The sequence below is a fragment of the Rhinopithecus roxellana genome, chromosome 13 (genome assembly GCF_007565055.1).
Source record: "Rhinopithecus roxellana isolate Shanxi Qingling chromosome 13, ASM756505v1, whole genome shotgun sequence".
NCBI classification, from domain to species: domain Eukaryota; kingdom Metazoa; phylum Chordata; class Mammalia; order Primates; family Cercopithecidae; genus Rhinopithecus; species Rhinopithecus roxellana.
This window is the reverse complement of record NC_044561.1, coordinates 109,345,139-109,366,016: the sequence shown is the minus strand read 5'-3', so window position 1 is coordinate 109,366,016 and position 20,878 is coordinate 109,345,139. Positions and strand designations below refer to the sequence as shown.

Below are 20,878 nucleotides of genomic sequence, written 5' to 3'. Positions count from 1 at the left end.
CTGAAGAAACCAAGATAAGAAGCATTCCACCATAAATCCTGCTCAAGAAAACTAACCCCACCACCCGCATGCACACAGGGCCTGGAGAATGACTGATCCTTAATCCTAGCAAGATGATAATAGGAAAAATCACACCCAGGGTGAAGATTTAACATGCTAATGAGACATGCAATGTAGGAAGAAGCATGTAACCGAACTGCTTTGCCGAGACCAGCTTGGTGGTGGAGACCCTAACCCAGCAGCACTAGAGGAATTGAAGACACACACACAGAAATACAGAGGTGTGGAGTGGGAAATCAGGGGTCTCACAACCTTCAGAGCTGAGCGCCTCGAACAGAGATTTACCCACGTATTTTCTGACAGCAAGCCAATGATAAGCATTGTTTCTATAGCTTATAGATTAACTAAAAGTATTCCTTATGGGAAATAAAGGGATGGGTTTGGCTAGTTATCTGCAGCAGGAGCATGTCCTTAAGGCACAGACCGCTCATGCTATTGTTTGTGGTTTAAGAACACTTTTAAGCGGTTTTCCACCCTGGGTGGGCCAGGTGTTCCTTGCCTTCATTCCAGTAAACCCACAACCTTCCAGTGTGGGTGTCATGGCCATCATGAACATGTCATAGTGCTGCAGAGATTTTGTTTATGGCCAGTTTGGGGGCCAGTTTATGGCCAGATTTTGGGGGACCTGTTCCCAATACTGCTTAGGTGCCAGTAGTTCTCTGCCTCTACATGTGTAAATGTCACTCCCTTCCTGCTTTTTGCCACTTTACAATTACTCTCCTAGCTGGGCATGGTGGCTGATACATGTAATCCCAGCACTTTGGGTGGCCGAGGCAGACAGATCACTTGAGGTCAGGATTTTGTGACTAGCCTAACCAATATGGTGAAACCTCCTCTCTACTAAAAATAACAAAAATTATTTGGGTGTGGTGGCATGCACCTGTAGTCCCAGCTACTCGGGAGGCTGAGGCAGGAGAATCTCTTGAACCTGGGAGGCAGAGGCTGCAGTGAGCTGAGATGTCACCACTGCACTCCAGCTTGGGCAACAGAGCAAGACTCCATATCAAAAAACAACAACAAAAAAGTACTCTTCTGACTCCCTTTGGGGAACCAGTCAGAGAATTCTCTCTCTTGTGCTATCTTCTCTGTGTTCGAAAATAAGCCCCTAGGCTGCGCACAGTGGCTCACGCCTCTAATCCCAGCACTTTGGGAGGCCAAGGTGGGCGGACCACCTGAGGTTGGGAGTTTGAGAGCAGCCTGGCACATGCCTATAATCCCAGCTACTTGGGAGACTGAGGAAGGACAATCACTTGAACCGAGGAGGCGGAAGTTACAGTGAGCTGAGATCACACCATTGCACTCCAGCCTGGCAACAAGAATGAAACTCCTTCTCGGGAAAAAAAAAAAAAGAAAAAGAAAATAAGCGCCTAATAAACACCTTGTCTGGGAAACTTGCCCTGCCTACCATCAATTTCTGTCACACGAGAGTCGAAGAATCTGTGGTTGATACCAGCTCAAACAAGAGGAATGTATTTTCTCACAGTTCTGGAGGCTGAAATTACAAGATCAGGGGCCAACAGGCCTGGTTCCTGGTGAGGTCACTCTTCCTGATTTGCAGAAGGCTGCCTTCTTGCCGTATCCTCCCATGGCCTCCCTTTGGTGTGTGAGCAGGAAAAGAAAGATCTCTGGTGTCTGTTCATCTTATAAGGACACTTCTCCTACCAGAATCCTACCCTATTGGTCTCATTTAACCTTAATTACTTCCTTACAGGCCCTGTCTCCAAATATAGTGACATTGAGGTTTGGGGCTTCAGCACATGAATGCAGGGGACGGGGAGGCCACAATTCAGTCCATAATGCTGTGGGTTCACTCGGAGAAACAAGGAATTTCTCAGAGGAAAGGATCTTTGTGAGCTTGACTGATGGACAGTGCTATTCCCTAGAGACAGTAGGACATGAGATGATGAGGAATTGGAGTAGACTGGACTGCATGCAAGTGTCACTACAAGGGGAAAACCAGCCAGATAACACTAGGTACCTGGAGCTGCGTGTCAGATGTTGAAGTTGCAAAGTGTTTCGGGGATGCTGTCAGTTACAAAGGAGAAAAAAAATCTAAAAATTCAACATACACACAAGCAAGAGAAAGTTCAAATAATGCTGGCTTAAAAATGAAGGAAATTGTACTGGCTCATGTAGTGGGAAGTGTTACTGGGAGAGAGTGTCCAGGTTCTTGGCGTCTTGAACAGAGAGTTGGACAAAACACACAAACAAAGCTAGGAAGGAATGAAGAGATTTACTGAAAATGAAAGTACACAACACAGTATGGGAGTGGCCCGGGCTTAGGGGATGAAAGGCCCCATCACAGAATTTGTGGGGGTTTAGGCCGGGAGCGGTGGCTCACACCTGTAATCCCAGCACTTCGGGAGGCCGAGGTGGGCGGATCACCTGAGGTCAGGAGTTTGAGACCAGCCTGGCCAACATGGTGAAACCCTGTCTCTACTAAAAATACAAAAAATTAGCCGGGTGTGGTGGCACGCGCCTGTAATCCCAGCTACTTGGAAGGCTGAGGCAGGAGAATCCCTTGAACCCAGGAACCAGAGGTTGCAGTGAGCTGAGATCGCACCATTGCACACTCCAGGCTAGGGAACAAGAACGAGATTTTGTCTCAAAAAAAAAAGAATTTGTGGGGGTTTAAATACCCTCTAGGGATTTCCACTGGTCACTTGGTGTATGCCCTATGTAAATGAAGAGGATGAAGTAAAGTTACAAAGTACGACTTGGCATATGCTGTATGGAGAGGATATTTCCTGTCATAGCTGAAGTGTGAATCGGCCTTATGTTCCCTGCCTCCAGACTGCATTTTCCTGCCACAGAAGTACAAAGATAGAGTGGACTTTTTGGTTGGTTGAGCAAATGGCTGAATATTCTCATCAAAGGCCTAAAGTCTTTCCATAGCGACTGCTTCTTCATAAACTTCTTCCAATGGTTTTAGGATGGCGAATTCCCCTTTTGTTGTAACACAGGGGATCTCAAGCAAATTTATGTGGGATTAAGACTCGCTGGCTGGGCACGGTGGCTCAGGCCAGGCGTGATGGGTCACGCCTGTAATCCCAGCACTTTAGGAGGCCGAGGTAGGCAGATCACCTGAGGTCAGGAGTTCGAGACCAAACTGGCCAACATGGTGAAACTCCCTCTCTACTAAAAGTACAAAAATTAGCATGGTGGCATGCATCTGTAATCCCAGCTACCTGGGAGACTGAAGCAGGAGAATTGCTTGAACCCAGGAAGGGGAGGTTGCAGTGAGCTGAGATCACATCACTGCACTCCAGGCTGGGCAACACAGCAAGACTCTGTCTCAAAAAAAAAAAAAAAAAAGGACTCGCTGATGCAATTACCATTTGAGTTTAGGAATCAGTGCTATATTTGAAATATGAGTTGTAAATGACTCTTAGCAATGTCTTTTAAAAGGATCTAGGCCAGGCATGGTGGCTTATGCTTATAATTCCAGCACTTTGAGAGGCTGAAGCAGGAGGATTGCTTTAGCTCGGGAGTTTAAGACCAGCCTGGGCAACAAAGTGAGACGCCGTCTCTACAAAAAATTTGTAAAAGTTAGCTGGGCGAGGTGGTGTGTGCCTTTGGTCTCAGCTACTCGGGAGACCGAGGTAGGTGGATCACTTGAGCCTTGGGAGGTTGAGGTTGCAGTGAGCTGCGATATACCACTGCACTCCAGTCGGGGCAAGACTGAGATCCTGTCTCAAATAAATAAATTAATTAATTAATTGAAAGATCCATGACTTGTTTTTACCCAAGGATGCCCTAGGCTCCTAAGGGAAGTCTGGCCACTCCTTTGTATGTTTGAGCATCCCAAACTCCAAATGACACAGTCACTCCCACCCCAAGCACTGAGCCACTCGCAAGGAGTCACACTACACTCAATAGGATGAGATGGCTTCTCTCCCTGAAATAATTTAAAAGCAACAGATCTTGTACTCAGCTTGAGTTGCAGAAAAGAGAAATCGTGGGTTTTTTGTTTCCTTTCATTTGTTTTGTTTTATTGAGAAGGAGTCTCACTCTGTCACCAAGGGCCTCACTGCAACTTTGCCTCCCAGGTTCAAGCAATTCTCCTGCCTCACTCAGCCTTCTGAGTAGCTGGGATTACAAGCCTGTGCCACCATGCCTGGCTGATTTTTGTATTTTTAGTAGAGACAGGGTTTCACCATGTTGGCCAGGCTGGTCTCGAACTCCTGACCTCAGATGATCTGCCCACCTCAGCCTCCCAAAGTGCTGGGATTACTGGCACAAGCCACCACGTCCGGGGTGAGCAATAGTTTTCAAGGCAGATCTTGGTGCAAGCCCGAAAACTTAATATTCATACATGTGTGTAACCCTGGACGAGTCATTTTACCTCTCTGAGCTTCATTTCTTTGTCTGTTAAATGGGTATAAAAACACCTGGGAACTTTATCCGAAACCAATTCCTTTCCTCCTAGGAGTAGTCTTTTCCCTGTGACCCAAAGGGTAAACATGTGACCTGATTTGGTCAATCATTTTATGACCTTGTCCACAGTGACTGGTCCAGTAGTGGATGCTGAACTGAACTTGTTGACGTTATTCCCTTGCAATTTTTCCGTTGGAACTGGAGAAGCGGAGGCTTTCTCTCACCTCTAGATGTGGAGCCCTAAGGATGGGATTTGAGAGCTATTTGGCCCCATCGTTTGAGCTCATCTCTTACTACTTCCCATTTTACTCACTCTACCCCATCCACAGTGGCCTGCTTGGTATTGCTCAAATCCGGGCATGTTTCTGCTTCAGGACCTTTGGACTTCCTCTTTCCCTTTTCTGCAATGCCTTTCTTCCAGACATCTGCAAAGCTGATTCTTTCGTTTCCTTCAACTCTCTGCTCAAATGTCACCTTCTCAAAGACCTATCCTGAACACTCAATCTGAAATGGTGACGGTGACCCTATCCTCCTCTCTACTCCTCTTTTCTTTTTTTTTTCTCTTTCCTTTCTTTTCTTTCGACAGAGTCTCGCTCTGTCGCCCAGGCTACAGTGCAGTGGCATGATCTTGGCTCACTGCGACCTCTGCCTCCCAGGTTCAAGTGATTGTCCTGCCTCAAGCCTCCCGAGTAGCTGGAACTACAGGTGCGTGCCACCACGCCCAGCTAATTCTTTATTTTTTTAGTAGAGCCCGGGTTTCACCATGTTAGCCAGGATGGTCTCTATCTCCTGACCTCGTGATCCGCCCTGCTTCCGCCTACTCAAGTGCTAGGATTACAGACGTGAGCCACTGCACCTGGCCTCTTTCTTTCTTTTTTCTTTCTTTTTTTTTTTTTTGAGACAGGCTCTCACTCTGTCACCCAGGCTGGAGTGCAGTGGTGCAATCTGGGCTCACTGCAACCTCTGCCTCCTGGGCTCAGATGATTCTCCTTCCTCAGCCTCTGGAGTAGCTGGGACTAGAAGCAGGCACCACTACGCCCGGCTAAGCTAATTTTTGTATTTTTTGTGGAGATGAGGTTTCGCCAAGTTGCCCAGGCTAGTCTCAAACTCCTGGACTCAAATGATCCTCCCACCTCGACCTCACTAAGTGCTGGGATTACAGGCGTGAGCCACTGTGCCCACCCACTCCTCTACTCCTAATCTCTTACCTTGCTCTGTTTTTATTTTCCATAGCACTAACTTCTACCATATAATCTAAGTTCATTATTGTTATTTATATTATTATTACTCATTGCCAGTCTCCTACCTATCTCAACTAGAATGTATGTTTCTACATCTATGAACACAAAAGGACTGATAGTGAACATACTCAAAGGCGACCTTTGGCTCTGTGTGTGTGTATATATTTTGTGTATTTATTTTCTATGGTTTCTTTCCTTTTTACTTTTTATTTTTTTGAGATAAGGTCTTACTCTTTCACCCATGCTGGAGTGCCGTGGCACAACCATAGCTCACGGCAGCCTTGACCTTCTGCATTCAAGTGATTCTTCTGCTTCAGCCTCCTGAGTAGCTGAGATTACAGGAGCCAGCCACCATGCCTGGCTCTAAGTTTCCTTTCTTTCTCTCTCTTTCTAATTATTATTATTATTATTATTATTATTATTATTATTATTATTTTGAGACAGGATCTCACCCTGTCGCTCAGGCTGGAATGTAGTGGCATAATCGTGGCTCACTGTAGCCTCAACCTCTCCAAACTCAGGTGATCCTCCCACCTCAGCCTCCTGAGTAGTTGGGACTACAGGCATACGTCACCATGCCAGGCTAATTTTTGTATTTTTTTGTAGAGACAGGTTCTGACTATGTTGCTCAGGTTGGTCTCAAACTCCTGAGCTCAAGTGATCTGCCCACCTTGGCCTCCCAAAGTGCTGGTATTACAGGCATGAGCCACCATGCCCGGACATTTTTATTTATTTATTTTTATTTTTTATAGAGGCAGGGTTTTGCTATGTTGTCCAGGCTGCTCTCCAACCCCTGGTCTCATGCAACCCTCTTATTTCAGCCTTCCAAAGTGCTGGGATAGAGGCCTGTGCCACCACACCTGGCCTAGCGTTCTTTCTTTCTTTTTCTTTTTTTTTCCTTTGAGGTAGGGTCTTACTTCCTTTGCCCAGGCTAGAGTGCAGTGGCTTGATCTCGGCTCATTGCAGCCTCAACTTCCCAGGCTCACATGATCTTCCCACCTCAGCTTCCCTAGTGGCTGGGATTACAGGCACAAGCCACCACACACAGGTCATTTTTTTTTTTTTTGTATTATATTTTTAATAGAGACAGAGTTTTGTCACATTGTCCAGGCTGGTCTCAAACTCCTGAGCTCAAGAGACACACCCACCACGCCCTCCCAAGGTGCTAGGATTACAGGCAAGAGCCACTACACCCAGTTCAAGTTTTCTTTCTTGAGCATTAAGTATTTTATTATTTTATTTTATTTTATTTTATTTTATTTTATTTTATTTTATTTTTTTTTTTTGAGGCAGAGTCTCGCTCTGTGGCCCAGGCTGGAGTGCAGTGGCCGGATCTCAGCTCACTGCAAGCTCCGCCTCCTGGGTTTACGCCATTCTCCCGCCTCAGCCTCCCAAGTAGCTGGGACTACAGGCGCCCGCCACCTCGCCCGGCTAGTTTTTTTTGTATTTTTTAGTAGAGACGGGGTTTCACCGTGTTCGCCAGGATGGTCTCGATCTCCTGACCTTGTGATCCGCCCGTCTCGGCCTCCCAAAGTGCTGGGATCACAGGCTTGAGCCACCGCGCCCGGCCATTTTATTTTATTTTCTGAGATGGAGTCTCGCTTTGGTGCCCAGGCTAGAGTACAGTGGTGCGATCTTGGCTCACTGCAACCCCTCCGCCTTCCGGGTTCAAGTGATTCTCCCACCTCAGTCTCCTGAGTAGCTGAGATTACAGACATGCACCTGGCTAATTTTTGTATTTTTAGTAGAGACGGGATTTCACCATTTTGGCCAGGCTGGTTTTGAACTCCTGACCTCAGGTCATCTGCCTGCCTTGGCCTCCCAAAGTGTTGAGATTACAGGCGTGAGGCACTGCGCCTGGCCCACTTGAGCATTATTTTTAACAGGTAAGAAAATCAATACTTAAAAAAGTTTTTTTTGGCCCAACTTTGCAATTTGGGCAGATGGGAAAAAAAGTCTTGAGGAGGCTAAGTTCAGTAAATGGAAAAGGCAGTAAAACAGAGATGCAGAGAGTGGTGTCAGCAGGCATTGAGAACCAGCAACATTGGTTGAAAAGGAAGCTGTGAAGAGTTGTAAAAACCACAGGTGAATGCAGCCCGAAATAAAATTGCCCAGCTTGGCTGGCTGGGTGTAAGGTAGATAGAGAAGGTCAGGAAAGGTTTGCTGGGGTTATTCAAGGTCATTGGGTAGTGGGCCTTAAATTAATTGATCTTATTGTTTTTTCTAGTCCTAACCGTACTGAGACTGATTTTAGAAGAGGACAGCTTGAGCAGTCATTTCTCTCACTATGGCCAGAGTCCAGGGCCTGTGTCTAGTGGGTGTTGGTTCCCAGGCTGTGGAATGATGATGGAAAAGGATTGCTAGGACTGTAACAGGAGTTAATAAAGTGGCAAACTGGAAAGAGCCTATACTTTGGCGTGAGGGAGCATTGCTTTTGAATCTTCTCTCTGTCCCTTACCAGCCATGTTGACCCTGAACAAGTAACTAACCACCTAGCACAAGATCAAAGGCCCCGTGAAAGTAGTGAATTAGGGAAAATATAGTCAGTATGGCAATAACTTATACTTTAACAAACAAAAACAGAAAATAAAAGTTCTGGATGGGCGCGGTGGCTTATGCCTGTAATCCTAGCATTTTGGGAGGCCAAGGCAGGCTGATCACTTGAGGTCAGGAGTTCGAAGCCAGTCTGGCCAACATGGTGAAACCCCGTCTCTACTAAAAATACAAAAAAATTAACTGGGCGTCATGGCAGATGCCTATAATCCCAGCTACTCAGGAGGCTGAGGCAGGAGAATCGCTTGAACCCGGGTGGCAGAGGTTTGCAGTGAGCCCAGACCGCCCCACTGCACTTCACCCTGGGCCACAGAGCAAGACTCTGTCTCAAAAAAAATTAAAATTAAAATAAAATAAAAACATAAAATGAAATTTAAAAAAAAACGAAAGTTCTTAAAAGCAACTGCTTTGAACAAACACAGTTGATTAAACTAAAAACCCTGCTATAATACCTTCTATTGTCCAAGAAACCTTGCTGTCAGGGCAGGTTTCCCCACAAGTCTTATAAACACAAGTTTTTAAATCAGCCATTTCTGACTTGAGATTAAGTCTTTCATACATATGCTGTCTGTTTTCTTACACCCTTGTTTTGGTTTCACAAGCCTTGGCAACTGTCAGGTCTTTTCACAAAGTTCTCTAGTGTTTGAAGGCATGATTTTTGGGGACCTGGCCTTCTGTGCAGATGGAAAACACCTCTTTTTTTTTTTTTTTTTTTTGAGATGGAGTTTTGCTTTTGTCTCCCAGGCTATGCTTCACTGCAACCTCCGCCTCCCAGGTTCAAGCGATTCTCCTGCCTCAGCCTCCCTGCCACCACACCTGGCTAATTTTTTTTTTTTTTTTTTTTTGAGACGGAGTCTTGCTCTGTTGCCCAGGCTAGAGTGCAGTGGCACAATCTAAGCTCACTGCAACCTGCACCTCCTGAGTTCAAGCAATTCTCTGCCTCAGCCTCTCGAGTAGCTGGGATTACAGACACCTGCTACGAAGCCTGGCTAATTTTTTTGTATTTTTAGTAGAGACAGGGTTTCATCATGTTGGCCAGACTGGTCTGGAACTCCTGACCTTCTGATCCACCCACCTCGGCCTCCCAGAGTGCTGGGATTATAGGCGTGAGCTATGTGCCCAGCCACACCTGGCTAATTTTTGTAATTTTAGTAGAGACGGGGTTTTGCCATGTTGGACAGGTTGGTCTCAAACTCCTGACCTCAGGTGATCCACCCACCTCGGCCTCCCAAAGTTGGGATTACAGGCGTGAGCCAGCACACCCGGCAGGATCACCTTTATACTTTCCCCCATGGGTCTGCGGGAAAAGAGAGCAATTGAAAATTGTGGGTTAAATAATAGAAAATAGTTTTATATCAAACCCTCCTTTATTTATTATTAATAATAATTATTATTATTTTTGAAACAGAGTCTTGCTCTGTTGCCCAGGCTGGAGTGCAGCAGGAAGACATCAGCTCACTGCAACCTACACATCCCACATTTGAGTGATTCTCATGCCCCAGCCTCCCGAGTAGCCGGGATTACAGGCATGCGCCACCACGCCTGGCTAATTTTTGTATTTTAGTAGAGATGGGGTTTCACCATGTTGGCCAGGGTGGCCTTGAACTCCTGGCCTCAAGTGATCCACCTGCCTTGGCCTCCCAAAGTGCTGGGATTACAGGCATGAGCCACTGCACCCAGCCCCAAACCCCCTTTAACAAGCAGTGATTGGCAAGTTATCAAGACCATGGACTTTGGAGCCAGGTTACATCTCCTGGGTTTGAATATAGGCTTCATCATTTCCTAGCTGTAAGACCTTGGGCAGCCGGGCATGGCTGTGTAATCCCAGCACTTTGGGAGGCTGAGGTGTGGGAATCACCTGAGGTCAGGAGTTCAAGACAAGCCTGGCCAACATGGTGAAATCCTGTCTCTACTAAAAATACAAAAATTAGCTAGGTGTGGTGGCGGGCGCCTGTAGTCCCAGCTACTTGGGAGTCTGAGGCATGAGAATCACTTGAACCCGGGAGGCGGAGGTTGCAGTGAGCTGAGATCACGCCACTGCATTCCAGCTTGGGAAACAGAGCAAGACTCCGTCTCAAAAAAAAAAAAAATGACCTGTGGCAAATTACTTTTTCCTGCATCCTAAGGTAATTGTGATAATTAAATGAAGTAATATGTGTAAAGCCCTTAGAACTTTACAATATTTGTAAAACCCTTAGAAGTTATAAAAATTATTTAATATTTAAATAATTTAATGAATGTATTTAATTCGTTAAGTATTACGTATAAATATAAAATTATTTTATATTTGTAAAGCCCTTAAGAACCATGCCTGGCACACAGTAAAGCTCTGTTTGCAAATAATATTTTGGCTCACCAGTAGACCACTAGTTCATACTGCTTGATGATAAGCTAATCCGCCGCATTCATCCTTGACCCCCTAAACAGGTCTATGGCTTGGTTGCTAGGAAGGTGCGTTGACTTTATTAGCAGTAATAGTGATATGTCCTTTTACCAGGCAATTGCATGGACCAGTATTTATAGGGAAGTTTGAGCCCTGCCGCAGAGGGGTTAAATGATGGGAAAATGCCTGCCATTTTCACATGCTGTTACAACCAGGCAGTAGAAGTCCTCAGAAGTTAAATTTTAAGTAATCAGACTGGCCACTTCCCTTCCTCTGGGAATGCAGTTGGGATGGAGGGCTCTGTCTCCAGTAGGAAAGAAGTCCTAAGTCCCCTCCTGTGTGGACACCAGACAACAGGTATCCCAGGGCCCTCTAGTTGCCCAGCAATACTGTGGAATGAAGACACCTTCAAGTCACATTTGAAATCATTCCGGGTTCTTCCATTTCAACACCTTGGCTGTTTTTCTCTTCACTGGGAAGGTGCTGGCAGCCTAACGGCCTTTTAGGTTTCTTTTAAGTTTGGGGCATCTGAAACCCGGCTAAGGTGCGGCGGGTAGTGTACTTCATTCGAAGAATACCCCCAATTCACCAGACGAGACCCGAATTGCGGGTGCGGGGCCGGGCGCTCTTTCGTCCCCGCTTCCACCAGCACTACCCTCAGTTCTGCTTCTAGCCACGCCCTTTCGCGTTCAAGTCCAGCGTCCCGGCAGGATTGATTGACGAAGACTGGACTGCCATTGCGCCTGCGCAGGGAGCCCAAGGCTAGAGCCGCTAGGCTGCCCTGCCCCAAGGGCTCAACTGTCAGTGAGCCTGCGCAGGAGGCTAATAGGCTGCCAATACTGCTTGGACTCCCCGCCAGGGCCCTGCTGTCAGTGCGCCTGCGCGCGGGCCAGGAGCCGAGGTTCTTGACTTTGCTGTGCTGGACGCCGGGTGTAGCCATGCAGCAAGCCGACTCCGACTCCGACCAGCCCTCCAAGCGGCCCCGTTGCGATGACAGCCCGAGAACCCCCTCAAGCACCCGTTCCGCAGAGGCAGACTGGTCCCCGGGCCTGGAACTCCATCCCGACTACAAGACATGGGGTCCGGAGCAGGTGTGCTTCTTCCTCAGGCGCGGTGGCTTTGAAGAGCCAGTGCTGCTGAAGAACATCCGAGGTAGCGGCTCCGGAGGGGCTGAGCGGCGAGGGGCGGCGACCTGGGGCGCGGGCCAGGCGCCCTAAGGGAGGGGACCCCACGAGAGGACCCAGGCCGGGGAGCGAGCCCTGCGGCAGGAGGCGCCCGGGAGGGCGGACCTGCGCTGGGGGCGCCGAGGGAGGGAAGACCCGAGGCGGCGAAGGGAGCCCTGCGGCGGGGGTTCCCAGGAGGGCCTGCGGCATGGGGCGCGCGGGACTGACTCCCCGAGGCTGAGGAAGAAGACATGGGGTCGCCTGGGGTAGGCGATCCGTAGGATGGGAGCAGGCGGCCAGGATTGAGGACCTGGGAGGGGCAGTAATAGATTGGGATCTCACTCTGGTGGGTTTCTTCACTAACTTGCCACCCCGGCGCCGGACAGGCGAGACTCGGGTCCCTTTTTTTTTTTTTTTTTAGTTAGAAGGAGATTTTTCCCCAGACCTTGGTGGGCGGCTTGCTGTCATCCAGGCTCGCGGGACCCCTCCGCGCTAACCGCAGCTCCTTGAACACTTGCCACATCAGAGGATGTTCTGGGGCTTTTAGGTTTCTGTTTCCTCCCTGAATTGAGACTTTCCCTGAAGGGGAAGGAACTGGCTTGGTTAATCTCTGAATTCCCGTCACCTTCCTTGGCATCCCAGTAGCGCCCGATGGGCGTGTGTTGACTGCACTTGCAGAACATTGTAAGGATCGTGTTTTGCTCTTTAAAAGCAGGTTCCCCTCCAAAATCTGAACTCTGGAGTTGTTCAGTTGACCCCTTAATCCCCAGCATGCCACAATTTGGCCACATCACCTGGAGAAGTGTTTAGGTTGAGTTTTAAGCATTCGTGTCCAAGCATCCATCCTTGTGAAGTCTGCTCAACTTTTTGAAGTGGGTGTGAGATTTGACTCCTGCCTTGTATCCTCTAGGTGTTCAATAGGAAGGTGGTTCTTTGGTGGTTGGGATTTGCAAATTTAGTACATTTTTGCATTTGTTAGGTGGAGCCCTGTTTGGCTAGGTTGGAAACTGGGGTAGGAGGAACAATAGTGGTTCAGGACCCAAAGATAGCTTGAATGGGTATGGGAAATTGCATTTCTCCTTTTTTCTTTTGTTTCCCCCTTTTGCCCTTTCGTTTCCCTTCACTGCTGGGATGGATTATTGCTTTATTTTCTTTGACTAGCAACAAGTGGAGTGAAGTAGTTCCAAATTTTCTGTCTCAAAATGTGATTGGCTCTCTGTTTCAGTGGTCTGTAGATTAACTTGTTACCCTCCAGAATGATGTGTGTTCTCTTGAACCCACAACCCAGTGCTATCAAAGACACTATGTGCTTTCATTTGGTAAAAACTGACCAACTGTTCCCAATTGTTCATGTCTTACCTTCTGCTTTGTCTTGACCAAACTTTATTCAGACTTCTCTCTTCCCTATGGGCCCCTCAACTCTTGCTTACCCCCAGATCTGAGCAGGCAGGCCCTAAAGCAGTGCAATATGCCTCCCTCTGGTCAGTTTCTTTTAAGAAATGGCTGACCACAGTAGGATGCTGTCCTGTTGGGCTACACCGCTCATTTTCCCTTGCTCATCCAGGTTCCCTTCCAAAGATTCTGCTTACTTCTGCTTGCCCATCCTTTACCATGTAAAAGAAGACCATTTTTCTCTTAGATTCTTTTTTTTTTTTTTTTTTTAATTAGAGACAGGGTTTTGCCATGTTGGCCTGGCTGGTCTCAAACTCTTGGCCTCGAGTGATCATCTGCTTGCCTCGGCCTCCCAAAGTGCTGGGATTACAGGTGTGTGCCACCACGCCCAGCCTCCGTTTGATTCTTGGGCCTCTGTTTGATTCTTTTTTTAAATTTCTTTTCTTTTTTTTTTTTTTTTTTCTGAGACGGGGTCTTGCTCTGTCACCCAGGCTGGAGTGCACTGGCACAATCTTGGCTCACTGCAACCTCTGCTTCCTGGGTTCAAGGCGGTTCTCCTGCCTCAGCCTCCCGAATAGCTGGGATTACAGGTGCACGCCACCACACCTGCCTAATTTTGTAATTTTAGTAGAGATGGGGTTTCACCATGTTGGCCAGGCTGATCTTGAACTCCTGACCTCAAGTGATCCATCCATCTCTGCCTCCCAAAGTGCTGGGATTACAGGCGAGAGCCACCGTGCCTGGCCAGGCCTATGTGTTTGATTCCTGAGCCTCTTGCAGATATCTGATACTGGAACTTTCTCCCTATAGCAATAGTCTTTTTTTTTTTTTTTTTTTTTTTGAGGCAGTCTCGCTCTGTAGCCAGGCTGGAATGCAGTGGCGTGATCTCGGCTCACTGCAATCTCTGCCTCCTGGGTTCAAGCAATTCTTCTGCCTCAATCTCCTGAATAACTGGGACTACAGGTGCCCACCACCATGCCCGGCTAATTTTTGTATTTTTAGTGGAAACAGGGTTTCACCATGTTGGCCAGGATGGTCTTAATCTCTTGACTGGATGATCCTGCCTTGGCCTCCCAAAGTGCTGGGATTACAGGTGTTAGCCACTGCGCCCTACCAGAAATATTTCATCTTTCTTTCTTTCTTTTTTTTTTTTTTTTTTTGAGATGGAGTCTCGCTCTGTCCCCGTGGCGGGACTTCAGTGGCGTGATCTTGGCTCACTGCAAGCTCCGCCTCCTGGGATCTCCACCTCAAAAAAAAAAAAAAAAAAAAAAAAGTCTCTCTTTATCAAAGTCCAGTTTTTTTTTTTTTTATTTGGCAAGCCAAGCACAAGGTACAGTGTCCCTTTTCTCATTATGGAATACAGCCTCACAAGAAGTCTGAAATAAGTTGCTATACTCAACACATTTTACCAATGACGTATGCGAGGTCCAAAGATGTAAAGTAACTTTTCAGAGATCACACCACTACAAAAAAGAGCTAGATTTTTTAAGGTTAGGTCTTTGGACTCCAGAACTCACATGATCTATACCTTAACAAGTGTTCTCATCAAAAACCACTGGAGGCCTGGCCCAGTAGCTCACACCTATAATCCCAGCACTTTGGGAGGCCAATGTGGGAAGATCACTTGAGCCCAGGAGTTCAAGATCAGCCTGCGCAACATCAGAAGACCTCAACTTTACAAAAAAAAATAATAAATAAAAAACTAGCTAGGTGCAGTGGTACACACCTGTGGTCCCAGCTACTCAGGAGGCTGAGGCAGGAGGATCGCTTGAGCCCAGGAGGTCAAGGCTGCAGTGAGCTGTGATCGCACCACTGCACTCCAACCTGGGCAACAAAGCAAAACCCTGTCTCAAAAAAAATAAAAGAAAAGAAAATAGCTCAGAGTTCTGGAATTTGAGGTCAGGAAAGATTAGAATTAATTGTATAGAAAGAGAAAGGAAAAAACCCAACTATACACACACATATACACATATATATATAGAGAGAGAGAGAGATAGGACTCTTTCAAATCACGGAGTATTGAGTGCTTTCCCAGGAGGTTTGAGAAAAATCAACACTTTAAGCACTCTTGAATCCAGGGTTTTAGCTTGTTAATTCTAAGAACAATAGACTTACATTTCCTTCCCTCCCCAACTCAAACCTTCCCTGTTTAAAAGGAAGCTGCTGACCTGGCAAAACCACAACAGGTAGTCAGGTTTCACTTTCCTTTTTGCGACTGGTTTTTCTTGGAACTAATTTACACAAATAATTTTGAAATTTTCACGTGATTTATCAAAAAAATGCTTCTTGGTTAGTTATTTAATTAAAATTAAGTCTTTACAAGTAGCAGATCAAAAAAATGGTACTTGGCACAGTCCATTGCCTGTAGTGGGTACTCTATTATGTGGATCTGGGTAAATGTTGGTGGATCCAAATTGAAAGAAAATGAAAAACATATGTTGTATACATTGAATTTGTCTTTTTTCTTCCATAGAAAACAAAATCACAGGCGCATTACTGCCCTGTCTTGATGAGTCTCGTTTTGAAAATCTTGGAATAAGGTAAGAATGAAGAAATAAATTCACATTATAACCAAACACACTTTATCCATCTTTCAGGGACAAAGCCCAAAATCTCTGATATAAACTGTCCTCATTTTAAATCTATGAAGTGCTTTAAAACAGCAGAATCCCTTGCCTGCTGGTTTTGTTTGTTCGTTTGTTTTTTTGAGACAGTCTCTTGTTCACCCAGGCTGGAGTATCTCGGCTCACTGCAACCTCCGCCTCCCGGCTTCAAGTTATTCTCCTGCCTGAGCCTCCTGAGTAGCTAGGATTACAGGTGCCCACCACCATGCCCCACTAATTTTTTTTTGTTGTTGTTTGTTTTTGTTTTCGTTTTTGTTTTTTGAGATGGAGTCTTGCTCTGTCACCCAGGCTGGAGTGCAGTGGCGTGATCTTGGCTCACTGCAAGCTCTGCCTCCCGGGTTCATGCCATTCTCCTGCCTCAGCCTCCCGAGTAGCTGGGACTACAGGCGCCCACCACCACGCCCGGCTAATTTTTTGTGTTTTTAGTAGAGACAGGGTTTCACCATGTTAGCCAGACTGGTCTCGATCTCCTGACCTCGTGATCCGCCCTACTCGGCCTCCCAAAGTGCTGGTATTACCACGCCAGGCTGCCCCACTAATTTTTGTACTTTTAGTAGAGATGGGGTTTTGCCATGTTGGCCAGACTCGTCTTGAACTCCTGGCCTCAAGTGATCCACCCTCCTCTGCCTCCCAAAGTGCTGGGATTACAGGTGTGAGCCACCGCACCTGGCCACCTGCTATTTGTTTTCGCTGTACAAATCCTATGTTTGCTATTACTGTTTATTCCTATTTAGTTTATTTTTAATTTAATTAATTACTTAATTAATTTTTTGAGACAGAGTCTCACTCTGTCACCCAGATTGGAGTGCAATGGTGTGATCTCAGCTCACTGAACCCCCCGGGTTCAAACCATTCTCCTGCCTCAGCTTCCCGAGTAGCTGGGATTACAGGCACACACCACCATGCCTGGCTAAGTTTTGTATTTTTAGTAGAGACAGGGTTTCACCATGTTGGCCAGGCTGGTCTCGAACTCCTGACCTCAGGTGATCTGCCCGCCTTGGCCTCCCAAAGTGCTGGGATTACAGGTGTAAGCCACCGTGTCCGGCCTTATTCCTATTTCAAATAATTTTGCAGACAAACCTTCATCAAGTTTGTAGTGACCAACTTTTTACTCTCAAGTTCAGAATAATTGAATTATACACACTGGGAAATACATAAGAACCAACAGGGAAAAAATGTTAGTAAGAAAACCAAGGCTACATCCCTACCTTGAGCATATTTCTAGGTTTTCCTAAAGATTGAAATATGCCCTCATATTAGATTAAAAGACTCTATGCAAAACAGGCACTTTTTAGTTGTATAATTTGGGAGATGTCATTTAACCCTTCAATTTCTGTACCTGTAAAATGGATAGCAATAACGAGATGATGTACATAAAGTGATGAAGCATATGATTAACTCTTAGTAAATTTTATAGATAGTGATAAAGCAAGACCCCATCTCTACAGAAAATTAAAAAATTAGCCGGGCACTGTGCATGCACCTGTAGTCCCACCTACTCCGGAGGCTGAAGCAGGAAGATCCCTTGAGCCCAGGAGTTCAAGGTTGTAGTGATCTATGATAAGCTCCTGGACTCCAGCCTGAGCAGCAGAATAAGACCCTATCTTAGATAGGTAGGTAGATAGGTAGGTAGGTAGTTAGAGAGATAGATAGATAGATAGATACATACATACATACATAGTCCCATGGATCCATCTCTGTGTATGGCTGTAGGTTCTAGTGTCTAGATTAGAGTGGGGCTCCTTTAAAGATCTCAGTTGAGGATCTGGTGTTTAAATACTTCTTTTTTTTTTTTTTTTGAGACAGAGTTTCGCTCTTGTTGCCCAGGCTGGAGTGCAATGGCGTGATATTGGCTCACCGTAACCTCCACCTCCCAGGTTCAAGCGATTCTCTTGCCTCAGCCTCCCAAGTAGCTGGGATTACAGGCATGTGCCACCATGCCCAGTTAATTTTGTATTTTTAGTAGAGACGGTGTTTCTCTATGTTGGTCAGGCTGGTCTCGAACTCCTGACCTCGGGTGATCCATCCACCTCTGCCTCCCAAAAGTTCTGGGATTACAGACGTGAGCCACTGCACCCAGCCTTAAATACTTCTTAAAATAAAAATTTTGTTTCTATTAGAGAATTGGCCTTCTCTTCTGAAATTTTACTTAGTTACATGTTGTTTGTGGTAACAGTAACCAAAGAATCAAAACAAAGGATTATACTGAATTACTTCCTGCACTGTTGCTTAGGTAATTGATAACAGAGGTGGACTGTGAAACAAGATCACTGCAGAACACTTAACTGACTTCCAGTAAATATCCTTTGGATCAGAATCTCCAGGGACCTCATCTTGGCTCGCTCTTTTTTTTTTTTTTTTTTTTTTGAGACGAAGTCTCTTTCTGTTGCCCAGGCTGGAGTTCGAGTTCAGTAGTGCAATCTCGGCTCATTGCAACCTCCGCCTCCTGGGTTCAAGCGATTCTCCTGCCTCAGCCTCCTAAGTAACTGGGACTACCGGCGTGTGCCACCACACTCAGCTAATTTTTTTGTATGTTTAGTAGAGATGGGGTTTCACCGTGTTAGCCAGGATGGTCTCAATCTCCCGACCTTGTGATCTGCCCACCTCGGCCTCTCAAAGTTTGTTTTTTTTGTTTTGTTTTGAGATGTAGTCTTGCTCTGTCACTCAGGCTGGAGTGCAGTGGCGTGATCTTGGCTCACTGCACCCTCCACCTCCCAGGTTCAAGTGATTCTACCACCTCAGCCTCCCAAGTAGCTGGGACTACAGGTGTACACCACCATGCCTGGCTAATTTTCGTATTTTTAGTAGAGACAGGGTTTCACTATGTTGGCCAGGGTGGTCTTGAACTCCTGACCTTGTGATCCGCCCACCTCAGCCTCCCAAAGTGCTGGGATTAAGGGCGTGAGTCACCGCGCCTGGCATGCCTCTTTCGTAACCACATTTCAGCTCTCTCAGTCTTCTCAAAGCCCCCCTTATTACTTATTTCTTGTATATAATAGTTGCTTACTATTGGGCCTGAATGGAATTTGTTCCAATACAGTCTTTCTTTTCAAGGGAGCCATGTGTGTCTTTGTGGACCCAAGTGCTATTGCTTCATTCAGTGAATATTTTTGGAAAGCTATGTACTAGGCATTCTTCCATGAACTTGGGGCACATGAGTGAACAAAACAGACAGAATTCCAGAAGGAACACTATATTGCACGTCTCTGTGCCCTACCTCATAACTCAAATTCTGTAGGACTCCTTAAAGCTGTATTGTTCTGTATCGTAACAACTAGCTTCATGTTTAAATTAATTAGAAGTAAATTAAATAAAAAATTCCTCATTTACACTAGTCATATTTCAAGTACTCAGTAGTCACTATGGCTAGAGGCTACTGTGTTGGACAGAGCAGATATAGAACATTTCCATCATCGCAGAAAGTTCTACTGGACAGTGCTGCCTTACAGGTTGCCAGTGGGATTAGCCTTACCCACCGCTCCATCCAGTTGCTCACGGTTAATACCAATGCAATTGACTGGTTAATGGACCTTTGTACTATTTTTATCGAATTTCCTACTTTACCCTTCCTAGATCCCCCAATCCCTGTACCCAGAGTTCACACCCCAAGATTAATTACTTGCAAGCTCTTATCCTGGACCCTGCTTTCTAGGGAGAATCCAGCTTAGACAAGCACTCCTAGTAGGCTGTCAATTTTATGAACAACCATTGATTTATAAAGGTTTTTTTAAGAAGTAAGGAACAGGCCAGGCGTGGTGGCTCAGGTCTGAAATCCCAGCACTTTGGGAGGCCAAGGCAGGCAGATCACAAGGTCAGGAGATCGAGACCATCCTGGCTAACACAGTGAAACCCCGTCTCTACTAAAAATACAAAAACAAAAAAAAATTAACTGGGCGTGGTGACGGGCGGCTGTAGTCCCACCTACTCGGAGGCTGAGGTGGGAGAATGGTGTGAACCTGGGAGGTGGAGCTTGCAGTGAGCCAAAATTGCGTCACTGCACTCCAGCCTGAGCGACAGAGTAAGACTCCAATTCAAAAAAAAAAGGAGAGGTAAGAAACATTGTCACATTAAATATACATGTCAGTTGTAAGAAGCATTAAATTTCAGAAATGTTGGAACACAGGAATAAAATTATTTTGTAGTCTAAATATCCTGGCCCATGACTTCTTTAAATCTTTATTTAACGCCATGTCCTTTGCTAAACAAAACAAAACAACTCCCTGGTTTTGGGTGGTTATTTTTATATACTCTGATCAGTGATTTTGGTTTTGTTTTGTTTTGTTTTTGAGACAGAGTTTTGCTCTTGTTGCCCAGGCTGGGGTGCAATGGTGCGATCTCAGCTTACTGCAACCTCTGCCTCCTGGGTTCAAGCAATTCTCCTGCCTCAGCCTCCTGAGTAGCTGGGATTATAGGCATGCGCCACCACCACGCCTGGCTAATTTTGTATTTTTAGTAGAGATGGGATTTCTCCATGTTGGTCAGGCTTGTCTCGAACTCCCGACCTCAGGTGATCCGCCCACCTCGGCCTCCCAAAGTGCTGGGATTACAGGCGTAAGCCACTGTGCCCGGCCGATTTTTGGGTTTTAAGTGATGAATACTGAGTGTCAGTTTAGGAAAACAGTAGGTGGCCATGGGGTTAGTTTAGGTTTGATACTTTATGCTGTGACTCTGGTTATGCTCAACTGTGTGACTCCCCTTAACCTGAGTCCACCTATAAGTACTTCTGAAAGCCTAGCTTTGCACTGTGCTTGTTATGTCAAACTGATGAGGAGGATAGGGGAATGGGAAAACATGAAATATGCTGCTTTTTAATTTATCAGTTGTAATAATGCTTCTATGTATCCCAAGAAATCATTCTTAAGTGTTCTTATTACCGTGGGTCTCAGGGTACACCATAGAGGCCAGTGTAGTGCCTCTGACTCCCAGTCTATGTATGACTTATAGAAAGATACTTTTTTTCAATCTGGTTAGCTAGTAGATCAGTAATACCCTTCGACTGCACCCTCTGTTGACACCCAGCCAAGAGGGAGGAGGATATGCTGGGTCCAACTAGTAATTGTAAATGAAGCAGGATGATGAATCACA

The 20,878-nt window shown here is 46.1% G+C and overlaps 1 protein-coding gene across 2 annotated transcripts in view; it reads left to right on the top strand.

The window, feature by feature from the left end:
- SAMHD1 (SAM and HD domain containing deoxynucleoside triphosphate triphosphohydrolase 1) overlaps positions 1 to 20,878 on the top strand; it is a 75,083-nt gene that overhangs the window by 6,487 nt on the left and 47,718 nt on the right. Inside the window, exons 2-3 of one of the 2 annotated variants that reach the window (XM_010355318.2) lie at positions 11,474 to 11,766; positions 15,643 to 15,709. In XM_010355318.2, the coding sequence (XP_010353620.2) occupies positions 11,553 to 11,766; positions 15,643 to 15,709 (281 nt within the window). In that variant the 5' untranslated portion in view covers positions 11,474 to 11,552. The remainder of the gene's footprint in view (positions 1 to 11,473; positions 11,767 to 15,642; positions 15,710 to 20,878) is intronic. The other variant, XM_030914206.1, reaches the window with a different exon arrangement.